The 20,025-nt window shown below is 43.0% G+C and overlaps 1 protein-coding gene across 2 annotated transcripts in view; it reads right to left on the reverse strand.

Moving 5' to 3' along the window:
• Nucleotides 1-20,025, reverse strand: part of kdm5a (lysine (K)-specific demethylase 5A) — an 86,995-nt gene that overhangs the window by 51,893 nt on the left and 15,077 nt on the right. For both annotated transcript variants that reach the window (XM_007898636.2, XM_007898637.2), the window contains exons 6-11: nt 9,859-9,970; nt 8,131-8,234; nt 6,655-6,813; nt 5,137-5,256; nt 2,268-2,426; nt 813-994 (exon numbers count right to left, since the gene is read on the reverse strand). In XM_007898636.2, the coding sequence (XP_007896827.2) occupies nt 813-994; nt 2,268-2,426; nt 5,137-5,256; nt 6,655-6,813; nt 8,131-8,234; nt 9,859-9,970 (836 nt within the window). The remainder of the gene's footprint in view (nt 1-812; nt 995-2,267; nt 2,427-5,136; nt 5,257-6,654; nt 6,814-8,130; nt 8,235-9,858; nt 9,971-20,025) is intronic.

Genomic DNA, 20,025 nt, shown 5'->3' on the forward strand with positions numbered 1-20,025 from the left:
AAATGTCTGCCAAAGTTCCACTTCTCCTTCAAGAAAGAAAAATGAAGAAACATGGCAGGACTGCAACACCCCCCACCACCTCCCACCTTTACAGCTTCCCATCCCTACCCCCACTCCCAATCCATGCAACTCAATCATGTGCAATCTAGACAGAACCATTATTAAAACAAAGAAGTGAGGACTTCCATTCAAACAAGTTGAGGCTAATACTCCACTGCAGTGCTGGGTATAAGCCAAATTGTTGGGTGTGCTGTGCTTTGGATGAGACATGAAACTGAGGTCCTGTCTGCCTGTTCAGGTAGATATTTGTCATTCACTTCATAGCTTTTTGTGGGAAACTTCTGTGTGCAAATGGGCTGCCACATTGGCCCACAGAATCAGTCACTCCATTTTACTGTGAAGCATATCCTGTGAAGCATATTCTGTGAAGCGTATTGCAACGTCCTCCTGAAGTGAAAGGCGCTACATCAAATGTAAGCATTATTTATTACTAATTGTATTAAAAAAATCCCATGGCACTTTTCAAAGAGGAAGAGAGAAAGGAAATTCTCGGTGCCTGCCACCAAGATCGTTCATTTCATGGCTGCTTGTGGGTAATATCAAAGGCAAAGATTATTCTTACGGAGAATGGACATTATCTCAACATCAAAGTGTTTTCTTTAAAAGACTGATCTTATAGTTAGAGAACTCAGAATTGTTTATCTGTGATTCACAGTAATCAGCATTTTTCTTGAACCCGTAAGTGTTTTTTAAAAACAAAATGAACATATTGGAATAAATCACTCAGCTGGCATTCTATTGAAGCTACTAACCAGTGAAGATAGTTAATAGAGTAGCTCCAGTGGTCCTCAATATGCCAGCAAAATGAAGAGAAGCACATGCCCACATAGAGCCAGGGCACCTTCATCCCAGAGATGTCTGCGTTAATGTGAGTCAATACGGACTGTTCCAGGACAGGCATGTTGTTCAAGTTCCAACCAGAAACAGCATAATCCTATGAAAGGCAGAAAGAAAGAGAGAGAGTGAGGGCAGAGAAAACAGAGAGAAAGAGAGAGGGGTGCAGAGAAAGCAGTGAGGGAGAGCGAGAGAGTGAAAGGGCAGAAAAAGCAGAAAGGGAGAGAGAGGGAGAGAAAGGGCAGAGACAGCAGAGAAAGAGAGGGCAGAGACAGCAGAGAAAGAGAGGGCAGAGACAGCAGAGAAAGAGAGGGCAGAGGGGGGAAGGGCGCAGGGGGGGGGAGGGCGCGGGGGGGGGCAGAGACAGCAGAGAAAGAGAGGGCGCGAGGAGGGGGGGAGGGCGCGGGGGGGAGGGCGCGGGAGGGGGGGGGGAAGGGCGCGGGGGGGGAAGGGCGCGGGGGGGGAAGGGCGCGGGGGGGGAAGGGCGCGGGGGGGGGAAGGGCGCGGGGGGGGAAGGGCGCGGGGGGGGGAAGGGCGCGGGGGGGGGGAAGGGCGCGGGGGGGGAAGGGCGCGGGGGGGGAAGGGGGGGGGGGGAAGGGCGGGGGGGGGGGCGGGGGGGGAAGGGCGCGCGGGGGGGAAGGGCGCGCGGGGGGGAAGGCGCGCGGGGGGGGAAATGGCGCGGGGGGGGGAATGGCGCGGGGGGTGGAGGGTGATTGGAAGATGGAAACAGAGCGGAGAGAGTGATTGAGAGGGGGGCAAGGTGGAGTATGAGATGGAAGAGAGAGTGTGAGAGGGTATGAGAAGGGGAGCGAGAGTGATTGAGAGAGTGAGAGAGAAAAAGGGGGGAGAGAGTGTCCTCTTCCTCTTTCTATCCCCCTCTTCATCACTCCCTTTTCTCTCCCTCTCTCCAAAGTCATTTTCCAGAAATCAAATAGTGCCAAGATCCCACGGGAGTGTACCGCTAAAAAATACAAGTAGTCGAGAAATTCATGAGTTGGTTCGTCATGTGCTTATGTGCTCATCAGGATCGAAACTGAACAGAGAACAAGCTTTCCCCCCAGGCACAGGTAAAACAATTTAAGACTTCTTCGTGGCCCTGAAGCCCTCTGGCTCGTCACTTCCCAGGGCAATCAAGAATGTGACTCCAGAAAGGGAGATCATCTCCATGTCAGAATATGTGGCATGAAGTTAATTTCATGGAGGTTTTTGCAATAGCCTTCCAAATTTAGACATGATATCCAAACACAATACAAATACGTGACTGCATCCTGTTCTGCATCCAAAGTATTACACGTGTCACCATCGATCGTTTACCACAGTATCTTTTTGATTCCACCAATTTTCTAGAGTTGAAGGAAAACATAAATGTTTACCTCTTCGTCAGGCATCAACCTTCTTTTGCTCTCTCTGACTGGAAATCCACTCCCAAATTCCTTTGAGGTAATATCAGCACCATACTCCACAATGACATCTTCCTCAATACTACTCACAAGTCGCCAAAATTCTTTCTCTACCAACTCCGTTGGAACCATCTGCAGAAAGACACACTACCATAATTGACATCTGAGGGGATCGCAGACAAAGGTAACAGACACACATGTGGATAAGGGGAAAGAGGGAACAACAGATTAACGACAACCCCAAAAACAAGGCCTGTCCAGGTTTCATCAATTTTAGCTTCAAACACCAATAGAAAAAAAGTTCATCTTGATCCAGCAAAGCTTTCATTCAAAGCACAACCACCCATGTGAGTGAACAGATAATTTTCGCATTTACAGCTGCCCTTTGAATTGCTTGCAACTCCATCAAACCCAAACTATTCAAGTACTTCAAGGTACAAAAGTACTCAATATATGTCAGTATGACTTGCTATTGGATTCTGGGTAAGCAGAGTTACACTTGATGATAAAAAGCAAAATCCATGGTTGATTTACCCATGATTTTTCCTCTTCAAGGACTCTTTATTTCCTTAACACCACATTCATAGAATCATAGAATCCTACAGCACAGAAGGAGGCCATTCGATCCATCGTGCCTGTGACGGCTCTTTGAAAAAGCTATCCAATTAGTCCCATTACTCCGTTCTTTGCCCATAGCCTTGAAATTTTTTTCTTTTCAAGTAAACATTCGAAAATTATTATTAAACCGACTAATCTCTGCTCTGCTGCCAGACAATTTTTCTTATTCATTTGGGAGGAAATGTTTCTGTGCGCAAGTGCCATCTGGTGGCCAGTATATAAGTAACAAATTCACATGGAATATCAGGCAGCCCTCAGAACTGTTCCCTCCGTCCATCTACACAAGCTGCTGAAGTTGACCAATCCATTGTGCCAGCACCATGAGAGATTTAGAGCAATTCTTTGACAATTAAGGGAGAAATTCTGAGACAAAAAAACAATATGAGAGGGCTAGTGGTGAAAGGCCTCAAAGTCATGTGTTTTTTTCTGTGGAACAATAACCTGCATTTGCATGTGCACTTCACGTTGTGTCTCAGAGCACTTAAGTAAATAAACACTGTAAATTTGCAGTGTAAATTTTTCAAAGGATAAAAAAGATCATGCAGTTATGCAGTGGGAGAAGCTTTCATGCCTTCAATTTCTCCAATCTTGAGCTTATCTTGCCATTTGAGAGAGGATCAAAGCAATGACAAGTTTGTTTTAATAGAACTACAGACCAGTCAGCCTAACATCAGTAGTGGGGAAACTCCTGGAGACTATAATCCGGGACAGAATAAATCTTCACTTCGAAGAGTTAAGCCAGCACGGATTTGTTAGATGCAAATCTTGTCTAACAAATCTAATAGAATATTTCGATGAGGTAACGGAGAAGGTGGATGAAGGTAGTGCAGTTGATGTAGTTTATATTGACTTTCAAAAGGCATTTGGCAAAGTACCACATAAAAGACTTGTAAGAAAAATAGAAGCCCGTGTTATAAAAGGGACAGTGGCAGCATGGATCCAGAACTGGCTGGGAGACAGAAAGCAGAGAGTTGTGGTGAACGGCTGCTTTTCTAACTGGAGGGAAGTGTACAGTGGCGTCCCCCAGGGATTGGCAGATGAATTTCAATGTAGAGAAATGCGAGGTATTGCATTTTGAAAGAAAAATGAGGGGAGGCAATATAGGCTGGTAATACAATCTTAAGGGGGGTGAAGGAACAGAGAGACCTGGGGGTGCAGGTAAATGAATCCTTGAAGGTGGCAGGACAGGTAGATAAAGCTGTAAAAAGGGCATATGGAATACTAAGCTTTATAAATAGGGGCATAGAGTACAAGAGTCAGGCGGTTATGATTAACCTATATGAAACACTGGTTAGGCCTCAGTTAGAATACTGCGCCCAGTTCTGGGCACCACATTATAGGAAGGATATTAAGGCATTGGAAAGGGTGCAGAGATTTACAAGGATGGTACCAGGAATGAGGGACCTTGATTATGAGGAAAGGCTGGAGAGGTTGGGATTATTCTCATCGGAGCAGAAAAGGTTACGAGGAGACCTAATAGAGGTTTTCAAAATCATGAGGGGATTTGATAGGTTAGAAAGGGAAAAACTGTTTCCACTGGTGGGTGTGTCGGTCACTCGAGGTCACAGATTTAAAATAGTTTCTAAAAGCAGAGGGAAGGTAAGAAGAAATTTTTTCACGCAGCAAGTTGCTCAAATCTGGAATGCATTGTCTAAAAGGGTGGTGGAGGCCGATTCGATAACAACTTTTAAAAACGCGGTAGATGGGTATTTGAGGACGGGTTTGCAGGGTTATGGGGAAAGGGCTGGGGAATGGGATTGATATTACATTGCTCTTTTCAAAGAGCCGGCACAGACTTGATGGGCCGAATGGCCTCTTTTTGTGCTGTACAATTCTATGATTCTATTTGTTCTGAATAGCTTATCTCAAAAAAGCTGCAAAGGGCATCTTTGAAGTGATGAAAGGTGATCACTTGTCAATTAGGCTACAACAACATTTATATACCACCCTTCACAGAGAATAACGTCTGAGCGCTTCACAGGGACAGGCTTCGACAATGAGCAAGGGAAAAGTGAAACAAGGAAACAAAAGACCATTTAGTCTAGCATCTGCCGTGGGTAAACTGTAAGATGCAATTCAATGGGATAACAATAACTTGCATTGTGCGTCTGCCAAGACTATGTGTTCAAAGTCCTGATGTGAGAGTCGTACCCACAAAATTTGACAAGAAGCAAGAGTGCTACAAGCTGAGTAAAACGTTTGCCAGGAATTCAGACGTACTTACGTGCACTGGCATGTTGAAGTAATCAGATTTGAAGTTATCTGCCATCTCCCCAAAGCTCTGGAGCGTATACTCCCTGACCGCCTGCTCAAAGCCAAATGCCTCTGGAGGCTTACTGCAAGCCTGTATATATGGAACATGAAATTTGGTTTAAACAACTCGCATTAATACAGTTTTACTGAAAAACACTTCAAAGTGTTAAGATGATAAAAACTAATCCTTGCATTTGATACAGTACTTTTGGTAAAAATTCTCAAAGCACATCACAGAATTTTACTGTTAAGTCTAATGACAATTTATTTGTAGGTGAACATGGTAGCCAATTTATGCACAGCAGTGTCTCACAAACAACCATAAAATGAATGACTAATTTTTATTCAGAGGATTGTTGGCCAGGACACTGGAAGAATTTCTCTTTCCTTTCCATCTAGTGCCATGGGATCTTTACTATCCAACTAACAGGAAGACCTGACTTTGGTTTAAACCTTCATCCAAAGAAAGACGATGTTGACCAAAAGGATGGTGAAGCAGATACGTTTCAAAGAGATTTCTGAAAGCAGTGAGAGAGAGAGCAAAGTTTTGTAAGAAAAATAAAAAAGTCCAACATCATCCGAAAGAGAAGTGAGCGAAGAGCATAATTTTCATTTTTATAAATGATAACGTTTGCAACAGTTTAACAAAAAAACAAAACAAAAGCAAACACTCCCTGGACTCTAAGCACAGTCCTAATTCTCAAATAAAATGCAAGTCTCCTATTGCGATTTGTTTGAATTATATAGAAATCTTAACTCCAATAAGTGGATCAATGTATCATATCAAAGGGAGTTTTGCCTGACGTTCTGGCCAACAACTCCCAAATAAAATTTGTCTTTCACCTCATGTCTGTTTGTGGGATATTGCCGTGCGCAAATTTACCGCTGTATTTGCCAACAAAAATACCATCAATGCATTTCACCGCAAGGGTCTCCAACTGGTCATCACCTCTAGGTGGCGATCTTGCACATGACCAAACAGACAAGATGAAGAAGGGGCAGAACTGCGTAGTTATTATTAATCGAATCGAAATCTAAGCCAGATGCTCAAAGTATTTCCTGCATCTTGAAATAAAAGTATACATGTTATTGTTTAAACTACAGTAAATACCGCTCCTTCCTCTCGGTTTTATTGAGTGTGCGCAAGACACGTAGTGACGATCGACCGGTTGGAGACCTCTGCCTTACAGTATATCCTGTGAATTCCTTTGCGATGTACATCCGATTAGAAAGGCACAATATCACATTTTAGGATTATGAAATCAAAGCAGTGTCATTGATTGTAAAATCTATCATGTTTTCTGCGAAGCTGTCATCAAATGTACAAAAATCAATTTCCATCCTCAAGCAGATGCTACAAATCCCTTTTTGAAGCAATTCAGATTTTTCATCAGAAATTCTAGAAGGTAGCAAACTCAAGCTGTATGAAGAGACACCCAAAGTTGTAAAAATGTCAAAAAATACAATTTTACTTTTGACATCCTCTTACCTCAGCCACACACTTAGGGCACCTCCAGTCTCCTTTGGGCACATCATGGAGTGGAGGAATGAGGCAGAAAGTATGGTAACTGTCATCACATCCATCACATAAAAGCAACCGATCTTCATCATCCCCACGTGCACAGACTAGGCAAACATACAGGTCAATCTGCAAGAGATTAACATAACTCGTCACAAATGAAATTAAAGGCTAGCTTCTCTAGCCTCTCCTGATAACTGAAGTCCCTCATGCCTGATACCCTCTCCAATGCCTTGACATCCTTGCTAAAGTGTGTGCCCAGAACTGAACACAGTACTCCAGCTGCAGCCTAACCAGTGTTTTATAAAGGTTCATCATAACTTCCTGACTTTTGTACTCTATGCCCCTATTTATAAAGTCTAGTATCCCATATGCTTTAACAGCTTTACCTACCAGTCCCGCCACCTTCAAAGATTTACTTATATCAACTCCCAGGTCTCTCTGTTCCTTCACCTCCTTTGTTAACCCATATATTTGTAAGTGAAAATTAATTTTGTCCTGGATTATAGTCTCTAGAAGTTTCCCCACTACTGACATTAAGCTGACTGGCCTGTAGTTCCCCAGTTTATTCCTCTTCCCCTTTTTGTACAGGGCAGTAACATTTGCATCCCTCCAGTCCTGTGGCACCACCCCAATGTCCAAGGAGGATTGAAAAATTATGGCCAGAGCCTCCGTTATTTCCACCCTTACAATCCTGATCTCAGTGCTAAAAAGATCTGGCTTGACGGCTATCCCCCTCAGGAGAACTGACCTAAACAGAAAGCATAAAAATCAGTCAAAATAAACAAGCTGGCCATGTGAAGATAATAAAGGCTTGGATAGTACTGATAATCCTCCACCAACAGCTTGTTATGCAAAAAAGGCAAGAGGACACCTCAAATTGAAGCTAGTCACCCAGACCAGTCACTGGGGCAGGGGTTCTTCCCACTCAGCTCCCGTTAACCCTGCAAGACATAGCCTTAATAGGTCGGAAGGTCCTAGATGGATGAGCAGTGGGAATTAGGTAAGCAGGATGCGTCCCTCCAGGCAGTGTGCATTCCTTTCCAATAAACATGTCTAGATTTTCCACGTGTAGATGGGATGCATGGAACTCTTAGCTTGGTTTGGAGACCCTTAAGCATTAAAGAGTTTTCTGCACATGTCGAACCAAAACAATAAATGGCCATCTGTGGAAAAGACAGAACTGGTTTCTTCCTGGTTGATCAAAAGGTTGTGTCACTTAAACAAGATCTTTTCCTAATAGGACATGTTTATGGACCGGAATCCCTGAGCTATTCATCCACGGTATTCAGTGGAGTTTTAGTATTAGTATTCTCACTTATCGTTTTAGTATTAGCATTCTCACTTATTGACAAAACAGAGTTAAGAGAAAAAACAAATTTAAAAAGTTTCTTTAAGAAACATGTTGAAGCATCTTGCTGGATAGCATCCTGGCTAAGAACTTACAAAGTTGACAGCAAGGGCTCCTTTTCGTTGCCTCATTTGCATGCGTGGGAGTTCTACATCTGGGTTCTTCCTGTGTCCATTCACACCAACTGAAAACTCTTCATCTGAACAAAATAAAACAGATTGAGGTGAGGTGTTGATTTTTATTTTGATCCAAAAGGTAAAAGTTCAGCAATAATAATAATAATCCTTGCATTTGATATAGCGCTTTTCACGTCAGGAGGACGTCCCAAAGCGCTTCACAGAACACACTGTAAAGTGAATTGACTGTATATTTGTGGGCGAACGCGGCAGCCAATTGCGCACAGCAATGTCCCACAAACAGTCGTAGATTGAAAATGACCAATTTAATTATAGTTTTTGGTTTTGGAGGGATTATTATTAGGCGTGTGGAGTAAGGAAACTTGCCCAAGGTTTCGCCCTCTGCCTGGAATTGAACTCAGGTCTCTCACTTGCAAAGCGAGTGCTCTAACCACTGAGCTACAGGACTCCACGATGACAATGACACTTAAGTTGGATAAACAAGCTGCATTTGTACAGATTTGGTGGTCTTAAGAGTTAACATGCAGTTTCTATTCACTCAGAAATATTGTTCCATTATTCACACACAAAATCTAATTCTAAAACACTCAGATTTACAATCATCCGCGATCAGGTTGCTAATGTTCACTAAATCAATCAGATTTGTGAACATGTCAGAGTTATCATGCAGCACTTGAACTTTCATGTGTACCTCCACTTGTTTTGCTCTAAGGATTACTCTTGTGAATTCATCAAGGTATGAAATGATTTATTTGAGTAGTAGAAAATAGTACTGATGATCCTTTTGTGAAATATTCATTCTTTTCCCATTGTAAAATCAGGTAAGAGTTTGAGGGAACTCGATGCAGATGCTCAGGTAAATGACTTGACACTATACTAATATTTTAATTGGATCCATTAAAATAGAATTCCATTCACTCAACTTCTTATTAATTGACATAAAATGCAAACAAACACACAATTTGGTTATAACTTTATGCTTTAAGTTACAACAAAGTTTAGTTGTAAAACTTATCTCCAAATTTTACCCAATCCAAAGGGGACAGAAAACAGGAAGGCAAATTGCAACCAGGCTCACAGAGCGGGCCAAGAGGAAACCAAATCAATCTTGTTTGGTCCAAGGCAGAAAAGAATGGCTTGAGTTACGACTTTCCCTGCCATTACCCGTCTTCCCCCACTTCCGAAACATCGCCCACCCGCCTCTCCCCACACTCCCTGCTTGTCAACCTTCCCAACTCTTCCCTCCACAAGCTGCAGATCATTCACAATTCTGCAGTTTGTGTCCTCTCTCTCACCAGACTCTGTGACCCTATCATCCCCACTCTCGCCTGGCTCCACTGGCTTCCCATCCCCCAGAGGTTAAGAGTTCAAAATCCTAGTCTTCGCCTTCAAAGCCCTCCACGGCCTTGCTCCTCCATATTTCCATACTTTATGGGCACCAAACCACATTTCATACCTTAGTGCCAAAGCATGTTGGTATAGCAACCAATCGGACAGCAATCGGCCATCTTTCCTGAGATTAAATGGTTGATAGAATTGTAGAATGTAAAACCTATGTTAACCATGCCTCACTACACTCATTGAGATTCAGGTTTCACAAATCCTGAAAAAACAAGACTAAAGCTTATCCCAATTTGAATTTTGTTAAGTCCTTCATACCCTGCTCCACTCACTCGCTTCTCTTACCCTCTCGGTTCTTTGTCCTGAGGCCCAGGCCCACCATTTTGGGTCCAGCACCAAAGATCCTCAGTTTCCTCAATTCAGAGTTTCTGCCGATATTGGCATCATTGCGATCCCCCTGTAAAGAAATCAATTGTTGCTGTTTTTGCAAGCAAGTATGACAACAAATACAATCAGTGAGCTGCTGTTGCACTTGCATTTGGATGGTGCTCATTCCATTTCTGTTACCAACACCAGCAAAAAATCTTTTCAAAACCCATCTTTCTGTGCTGAATCATTTGAACAAAGTATGAAAAAAAATCTGATGTCAAACCACCACAGAAATAACCCTGTCAAAACAAACATCATTAACATAGGGTAGACGTTCACCCTCCCCTCCATGTTTGATCACCTGTACTGAATGTTGTCTTCTTCATTCTTACAATCTCTTTCAGTCTGCACCAACTAACAAACTGCCCTAAAGTAATTCACAAAGCAAAGATTGCATGCTTCTTTGACTTTATACTGAACCCAACTTGGGGCACCACTGTACTTGGCATTGCAAAACTCTTAATAAAACAATTATAAATTGCTCCAGAGAGCTGCCTTGTAGACCGTTAAAAAAGGCCTGTGTTCAGAGTGGTTTCTAACATGATTTGAGATATACAATTAAATTCAAACTTTTCCTGATAATATTTGACCAACAAGTTTTTGAACATATATGGAGCTCATATAACCTGTGTTGATACTCCAATGAAGTGCTGGGTGTGCTGCATTGTTGGGAGGTGCCGTTCCTTTGGATGGGACTTAAAACATAAGTCTCATCTGCTTGTTCAAGTGGACATTAAAATCCCATGGCATAATTCATTAAGACAAGGGATCTTTTCCAAAATATCCCCCAAATTATATTGTTCATCGCTGTTTATTGGACACTTGTGCAGAAATTGGCTGCTGGGCTCATCCACAAAATGAGGTTCACCCTCATTTTACTTCACAATTTATTCTGTGAACAGCTTTGAGATGTAAAAGACACAATGTCAAATATAAGTTTTATTGTCATAACGTACTGAAATTATATTCTGTCCATTTTGCTGAATGTCACTTCATGAAGCATTTCTCCAATTTTCAAGAACAAAACGGCTCATTTTACACTATTTTCTACTCTGTGGAATAAAATACTGATCCTTGCATTTGATAAGAGTGCCTTATCATGTCTTTGAGGCCTTTCAAAGCACATCACAGAATATACTGTAAAGTGAACTAACTGTATATTTTGTGGGTGAAATGCAGCAGCACATAGCAGTGTCCCACAAACAGTCGTGGATTGACTGACTTTTTTTTAAGGAATTATTACCCCGGAAAAGCGATCTACCAATCGACTAATAATCGGGTTCCTACTTACTGCTAGGTAAACAGAGACATGTGGAGTAAGGAAACTTGTCCAATGTTTCGCCCTGCCGGGAATCGAACCCAGGTCTCTGACTTGTTTCGCTTGCTAAAATTGCTCTAACCACTGAACTACACGACTCCCCGAATGTCGGTAACCATCAACAAAAAGAAAAGTTTGTTGAGCGCATGAGTGAAGTTGCACACGAGGCTACTGAGGATAAGACTTAGCCAAACAGTGCAAGCAAATCACAAGGTTTGTAACCCCGCGCTTAACTTTTTTTTGACAGTCACAAAAATGTAGGGATTATTTCTTGAAAGAAGGGATGGAGAAATAGAAGGGACTCAAGGATGGAGTTCCAGAGGATGGGGGCAGAATGGCTGTAAACCCTGTGGAACTATAGTTTCTATGTTGACAACAGGCACTAAGCAGTACAGATAAACAGCTCCCTGCTGCATTCTATATATAAAGTATGCCAAGTTCTGCAAAAACAAAATACTTATTGAAAGCATTAGAACATAAAATAATGCTTTCAAAAGATTTCTAAATGTGCTGACAATGAAACATCCTCCTGCTAACAAAGTAAAAACGGTCCCAGAAATAACCCATGGTTGGGAAAACATAACAATTACTATGAATCAGGGGAGGCACTAAATATAAATGCTTCCAATGCATCCCTGCCCTTCATCTTAGATTGGATTACTCCATGATCATTTCAAAGTGGAGGTTGAATAAACTACAAAATCACAACTAAAAATAATGAACTATTTTGATCATTCAAGTGCAATTTTATTGAGGCAAACGTTTAAATGATAATTATTCCCACCTTCACATCCACACACAGACCTGTGAAACAGAATGACTGACTTGCATCTGATTTATTTGTGTGAGATAGTTGACAGTATCCTAATTTACCTTAAAAGCCAGACTATTCTAAATTTCTTTGCTGTGATGCGTATACCTTGTAAAAATGGATTGTGAAGAAAGCTTGCTAAATACAAAGTCCACGTGACCTTGGAGCTGAACCAAATTCAGCGAATTATTTATTGGTTTAAGTTGCCTTGTACCCTTTTCAAAAAGAACTAAGATTCTGGTGAAGAGATCACTATCAACTTGGGGATAATTCTGATTTTTTTTAAAGATTTAAAAAATTTGAGCCAACAAACCTTTGTTCAAAGACAAGGTCCAACAGTTCAGTGACAAAAGTGTAAAATGGTATTGAGTGCTCAAGACTAATTTTCAAACAAGAACCGTCATCAACATAGGTCCAAATCCTTGACTGTCCAGCACTTTGGACGTCCTTGGGACATCCTCCCGATGTGAAAGACGCTATTCAAATGTAATTTTGTATTGTATCAAAAAGTGTTTGACAAACTAAAAAAAAGGATTCTCCATACTTTGCAAATTCACATCAAACCATAATGTAGAAACGTCATGTCTGGCATACAATACTCTTCCTCCCCAGAAAAAAAAGTACAGTACTTTATTGCCCAGCAAGTAACTTGAACTTAATTTTTTTTATAATATTATTGTATCACTGACAAGATTTCACCTACACACACACACACACATATATATATATATGTATATATCTTCAAATTCCACCTAAAGACCTTCTTTTTTGATCGTGCTTACAGTCACCTCCTCCTCCCTCTCCCCCTGGTACGTTGTCAGACTCCGCCTGTGAAGCACTCCGGGATACTACCCCACCTCAAGTTGTTGTACATCATAATGAGAAGTGCAAGTACAAAGGGGGAGGAAGGTGACCAAAGGCGCGGTCGAAAAGAAAGGTCTTTAGCCGAGCCTACATTATTGCTATCACTACATGTACACGTTTCTTTCCAGCCCACCCTCTTCTTATGATGCATCTGTCAATTTGCCAATGCAATGAGAACCTGGGTTAAGCAGTTGGTGCTGAGTAAATCTGGTACACAAATTGAATTGGACCTAGCTAATCAATCGCTGTCCCGAAAAGCCCTACCACTACGCTGAAGGTAATGCCCATCAAATAGCTGATGAGAAAACTCTTGAGGCTCCAAACGGCATATGCTGGAAGTCATTGTGTTCAGTCCAAGTTCATGAGACTTGGAATCCACCTCGATTGGTATATCAATTGGTGGAACCGTTACTCAAGGGAAACAATGTTTGTCGGTCTTGTGAGCAGAAAGATGGCGTCAATTCGCTCAAAGGCTTCCTGCTGAGCTGTGCTGCTCACTAGGAAGCTTGCAGGGAATTCCTGGTACCTGTTCCATCAAATGAGGGCTCAAACCTGCGCTTGTCAGATGTCAATGATCAACTAGTTGACAAACCTGCATGGGTGCAGGGGAATTAAGCAGGATCTCCTTTCGTTGAACATATTGACCATATAGATAAAAAAAATTGACAGGAGAAAGAATGGTATAGCATTGGTAATGTAGATTATCACTCTTTAGTCATCTTGAGGGGAGAATCAGAGAACACAGACTACAATCTCCTTGGAGCTGAATTGCTTCCAATGTCACATACCCAGCAATAGTGTCAGAATCGAGTCAATCCTCTGTGGCAGTCTCAGTGATTCCGTTTCTGAGCTGGGCAAGCCTGCAGTACTCTGGGGGTACTGCTGCTGACAGTCACTGGGAGCAGGGATTCTTCCCACTCCACTCTTAGTACCAGGCAAGCCAAAGCCTTAACAGGTTTGGTGGTCCTTGCTGGATAAGTAGCAGGAAGTTTAAGATAAAATGAATTTTAGGAAGAAGCACGAACAAATGCCAAACCAAATAAACTAGGAACATGAAAAGCAAGATGTGAGAATAGAAATAAAAAGTTGTGGCAAATGGAAGCATAGATCAAAATGAACAGAGTGAAAATTAATGCCACAGTAATCAAGAGATTCACTATCTGCCACCTCACAGTGCTTACCATCTCAAAAGTATTGATTGAAATAAAGCAGCTGCTCTCTTCAATTCGATAACAGTTTTTAAGAGAAGTAGATAATTATTTGGGGAGGACAAGTTTGCAGAGCTATGGGGAGAGAGTGGGGGAGTGGGATTGAATTGGATAGTTCTGTTCAAAGAGCCGGCACAAACACAATGGGCCAAATGACCTCCATGCTGTATAATTCTATAATTCCCAGTCAGACCACATAACCTTCCTCGACTGACCTGAGTATTGGTGTGTCAGTTTACTGCCGCTTCTTCACTGAGTCACCTAAACTTGCAATTTCCTAACAAAACTAGTGATGGATATTGAAAGTCACTAGTTGCTCCAAAAGAGGTTCTGACTCACATCTCCTCATACTTGCAATCTTATTTCTGTTCAGCTATCAAGGTTGCAATGTTTGAATTTCAAACATTTGACCCATCCTTCTGCACTCTGACATTCCTTATTATTCTGAGGCAAAGATGACTGAAGATCTCATAAAAGTTTTTGTAAAATTACTTGTGAAACCATTTTGAAAATACAATATTTTAAAATTGTTTCAAAATTATTTTGAGTAATCAGAACATTCCTGAACCAAAGAAAGAAAGCTGTGAACTGTAATATTTCAACAAAAACAGTTGTCACCTAGGGGCCAGACCAGGATTGACCCTTTAACCTTTACATGCAAGAACTATGACAATTAAATGCATCATAAGGCACAAGACATCTGTGTCTCTCGCTCGCTCTCTGTGTCTCTCGCTCGCTCTCTGTGTCTCTCGCTCGCTCGGTGTCTCTCGCTCGCTCGCTCGGTGTCTCTCGCTCGCTCGCTCGGTGTCTCTCGCTCGCTCGCTCGGTGTCTCTCTCTCGCTCGCTCTGTGTCGCTCGCGCTCTGTCTGTCGCTCGCTCGCGCTCTGTCTCGCTCGCTCGCGCTCTGTCTCTCGCTCGCTCGCGTCTGTCTCTCGCTCGCTCGCGCTCTGTCTCTCGCTCGCTCGCGCTCTGTCTCTCGCTCGCTCGCGCGCTGTCTCTCACTCGCTCGTTCGCTCTGTCTGTCGCTCGCTCGCTCTGTCTGTCGCTCGCTCGCTCTGTCTGTCGCTCGCTCGCGCTCTGTCTCTCGCTCGCTCGCGCTCTGTCTCTCGCTCGCTCGCGCTCTGTCTCTCGCTCGCTCGCGCTCTGTCTCTCGCTCGCTCGCGCTCTGTCTCTCGCTCGCTCGCGCTCTGTCTCTCGCTCGCTCGCGCTCTGTCTCTCGCTCGCTCGCGCTCTGTCTCTCGCTCGTGCTCTGTCTCTCGCTCGCTCGCGCTCTGTCTCTCGCTCGCGCTCTGTCTCTCGCTCGCGCTGTCTCTCGCTCGCTCGTTCGCTCTGTCTCTCGCTCGCTCGCTCTCTGTGTCTCTCGCTCGCTCGTTTGCTGTGTCTCTCGCTCGCTTGCTGTGTCTCTCGCTCGCTCTGTGTCTCTCGCTCTATCTGTGTCGCTCGCTCGCTCTCTGACAGTACCAGATGCATAACCTTTTCGGTGAGGTTTTAATCATGTCTCTTTGCCAATTGGTTTACAGACAGACAGGCACTTTATTTATTGGTATAGATAGATTCTCTCACAGTCTCACAGATTTTTCATCTGCAATCCATCACATACTGTACATCACAATGGCTCGACTCTCTACCCCCTCCTCGCTCCCTCCCTTCCCTCTGACCATTTCCCCCCAATGCTCGGGTCCTGACCCAACTGTCCAGCGCTTTGGGTCGTCCTCCCAACGTGAAGGCGCTCTATAAATGCAATCTTGTTGTTGTTGTATGATGTCACAATGATGATGTCACAACTGATTGAGGTGGAGATGTGGGTTGGGAAGCCTTATATTTTGCCGCTTAATTTTTAATAGAGTTCATCAATGATAGGAGATCCCCCCAGAAAATATGCGCATAACACTGCCAGATGTCTCTACGTCAGTCGGTTATTGTGTGAGTGTCAGATACACTGACACACAGACAGATAGACATTGTCGTTTTATTAGTCTAGATAAAGGTAAGACTTATGTGAGTTTTACTGTGTACTTCCTTCCATCGTGTTTTTTTTCTACCAACGTGATTCACCTCACATTTGCTAATGTTCCTGGGATAGTTTGTTTTAATGGTGTCATTCTGAGTCCATTGGAATTAATTGTACACATGAATTTTAGTTTCCTAAGTTTGGGTGCTTGCTTCACTTGGTGACTATTCTGAAATCATCAAAGATCTGTGAAATTTCAAACTCTCATAAATGTTCTTGAAATGTCTATCTCACACTGATGTTATCTTTCCATTTTGAGCATGATTCAGTGAGCCTAGGTACTTCATATAAAACTGGACTAATGCCATCTGATACCAATTGCTGCACCATCAGAAACATGTGATGATGTATCATTTTCCATGTGTATTCATTGAAATGGAAGTTAACATGTAGGAGCAGGAGTCGGCCATTCGGCCCTTTGAGCCTGTACTGCCATTCAATCATGGCTGATCTTCTAATCTAACTCCAGTTAATAACATAACCCTGCCTTATCCCTTAATCCCCTTTGCAATGAGAAATATATCTATCTCAGTCTTGAATATGTTCAAGGACTGAGCGTCAACAGCCCTTTGGGGTAGTGAGTTCCATACATTCACCACCCTTTGAGTGAAGAAGTTCTTCCTCAACTCAGTGCGAAAGGGGTGGCCTCTGATTTTAAGGGTGTGACCCTTGGTTTTAGTTTCTCCAACCAGGGGGGGAAACAATCTCCCACTATCTACTCTATCATGCCCTTTGATGATCTTATAGGTTTCTATAAGATCCCCTCTAATTCATAGATTCATAGAATGTTACGGCACAGAAGGAGGCCATTCGGCCCATCGAGTCTGTGCCGGCTCTTTGACAGAGCAACTCACTTTCACTAACCCCATTCACCAGCTTTCTCCCCATAACCCTGCAAACCTGTCCTCTCCAGATACCTATCCAGTTCTCTCTTAAAAGCTGTTATCGAATCGGACTTCACTGCCCTTTCGGGCAGATCATTCCAAATTCGAACAACTCGCTGAGTGAAAAATTTCTTCTAACCTCCCCTCTGCTTCTTTTGGTAGATATCTTAAGACTGTGACCACGAGTCACAGACACACCTACCAGCGGAAACAGCTTTTCCTTATCTAGCCTGTCGAAACCTTTCATGATCTTGAAGACCTCTATCAGGTCCCCGCGTAACCTTCTCTGCTCTAATGGGAAAAGTCCTAACTTCTCCAGCCTGTCCTCATAGCTAAGGTTCCCCATTCCTGGTATCATTCTCGTGAATCTCCTCTGCACCCTTTCCAGTGCCTTAATGTCCTTCCTGAAGTAAGGTGCCCAGAACTGGACGCAGTACTCCAGCTGAGGCCTAACCAGTGTTTTGTATAGATTAACCATAACCTCCCTACTCTTATACTCTATGCCCCTACTAATAAAGCTCAGTACACCAAATGCCTTTTCTACTGCCTTATCTACCTGCCCCGCTACCTTTAATTATTCACTTCTTGAACAACCAGATATCTCAGTACGTTCACCCTCCTTAAGATTGAGCTACCAAGTCTATATTGCCTCCTATCATTTTTCCTACCTAAGTGTATCACCTCACACTTATCCACATTGAAATCCATCTGCCACATGTCAGCCCATTCCACCATTCTGTGTATGTCTGCTTGCAGTTGGTTACAGTCTCCTCACTATTTACTACCCTACCTAACTTTGTATCATCTGCAAACTTGGAAATAGTGCTCTCTATGCCCAAGTCCAGATCATTAATATATATTAGAAAGAGCAGTGGTCCCAATACCGATCCCTGGGGGACACCGCTGCACACCTCCTTCCATTTCGAGAAACACCCATTAACCACCACCCTCTGCTTTCTGTCACTCAGCCAGTTCTTAATCCAAACTGCCACTGTCCCCTTAATACCGTGGGCCTCCATTTTTTATTAATCTCTTATGCGGTACTGTGTCAAAAGCCTTTTTGAAATCCATGTAAATAACGTCCACCGCATTTCCCTCATCAACCCTCGCAGTCACCTCTTCAAAAAATTCTATTAGATTTGTTAGGCAAGATTTGCCTTTAACAAATCCATGTTGGCTGTCTCTAATTACCTCATGTTCCTCTAAGTAGAGATTTATTCTGTCCCGGATTATGGTCTCCAGTAGTTTTCCTATTACCGAAGTTAGGCTGACTGGCCTGTAATTTCCGGGTTTGTCTTTCTGCCCCTTTTTGTAGAGGGGGTAACATTAGCCACTCTCCAGTCTCTTGGCACCACTCCTGTGTCCAATGAAGATTGAAATATAATGGCCAAAGCCTCCGCTATTTGAACCCGTATCTCCCACAGCAACCGTGGGTGAAACCCATCTGGTCCTGGTGACTTATCAATTTTGAGCCCAGTCAATCTTTTCAGAACTTCCTCTCTGTCTATAGTAATCTGATCTATTTCCTCTACCTAATTCTTCTGTATTCTAGAGAATATAGGCCCAAATTGATCAGCCTATCCTCATAACTCATTCCCTTCATCCCTGGTACTAACCTAGTAAATCTACGCTGCACCCCCTCCAAGGCCAGTACATCCTTCCTTAAATAAGGAGACCAAAACTGCACACAGTATTCCAGGTGTGGTCTCACCAGGGCCCTTTTCAGTTGCAGCAAAACTTCCCTACTCTTATACTCTAATCCTTTCATAATGAATGCTAACATACCGTTCGCCTTCCTAATTGCTTCCTGCACCTGCAGACTAACTTTCTGTGATTGGTGTACAAGGACAACAAAGTCCCTCTGGACGCTAACACACAGTTGAGATTGTGCGACTTTGTTTCAGCGGTTAGGATTGTTGGGAATTTTTTTGTGGCATAAGGTCACAAAATCATCTGCAGAAATATCACAAATCAGCTGTTTTGTTTGATTATTTTGTACAAAAAAACCTACTGATCGCAGTTTGTTATTGGTGTTGTACAATTCCTGGGAAAAGAAACCGTAGAGGATCACAGAGTTATTTGGAGGGGGGATGCAGTAGTGCGATAGGGATGTGAAATGTCCTTCCTCGATTTTTCAGTGCTGGTGGGTTTGAGGGAATACAACAGTCTCTGCAGGAATTGAGATTCAGAAGTGTTCAAGCTGACCAGTGCAGCTTTCCAGTTTCTGATTTTTGAACCATGTCCTCAACGTCAGTTACAATTATAAGCTTCCTGGCATAACTTTGCAAAGGAGTTCACATCATAATTAAGGCATTAATATGATTTTGATGGGGAGGGGGCATCAGTGAAGGCATTGTACTGTAATTTAGTATCCCCATGTTCCTCCACTAAGATCAAATTCATAACTACTTTCATCTAAAACTGTTCAATTTGTGCTGGAGTCGTGGCTCATCGTGTGGACTTTTTGCTCATCAACTTGATGTTTCAGAGCTTTTTTTTGGTCAGCTGGGTGTAACACGTGGAAAACCATCACCGTGCTTAAGAATATCCAAACCAAGCTGAGAATTCCATGCATTCCACCTACACATGGGAATTCAAGATAGATTGTTGGAATGGGTACTCTCCCCCTGGAGGGGTACATAATGCTTACCTAATTCCGAAAAGCATTAGGTGCAGGTTGAAAAGAGCCAAGGCTTGGGGACTCCAGAATGTGTGTTGGGGTACTCCTGGAGTCTAACCAGCTAAAACCGCATAGCTTGCCATTGATATCACTGTCTGGCAAGCTTTCCCACTGTTTGTCCAGCTAGGACCACCCTACCTGTTATGGCTTTGGCTTACAGGGTTAACAGTTGAGTGGGATGACTCCCTAACCCCAGTGATGGGCTGGCCTTCCAGGCCCTGCCAATGAGGCTGACATCAACAGTGTCCTGGAATACTGTGCTAGACCCACTAGGCTCAGAACTTTCCAAGACCTCCACTGAGAGTTG

This window comes from Callorhinchus milii, unplaced genomic scaffold, assembly GCF_018977255.1.
Source record: "Callorhinchus milii isolate IMCB2004 unplaced genomic scaffold, IMCB_Cmil_1.0 Scaffold5, whole genome shotgun sequence".
NCBI classification, from domain to species: Eukaryota; Metazoa; Chordata; class Chondrichthyes; order Chimaeriformes; family Callorhinchidae; genus Callorhinchus; species Callorhinchus milii.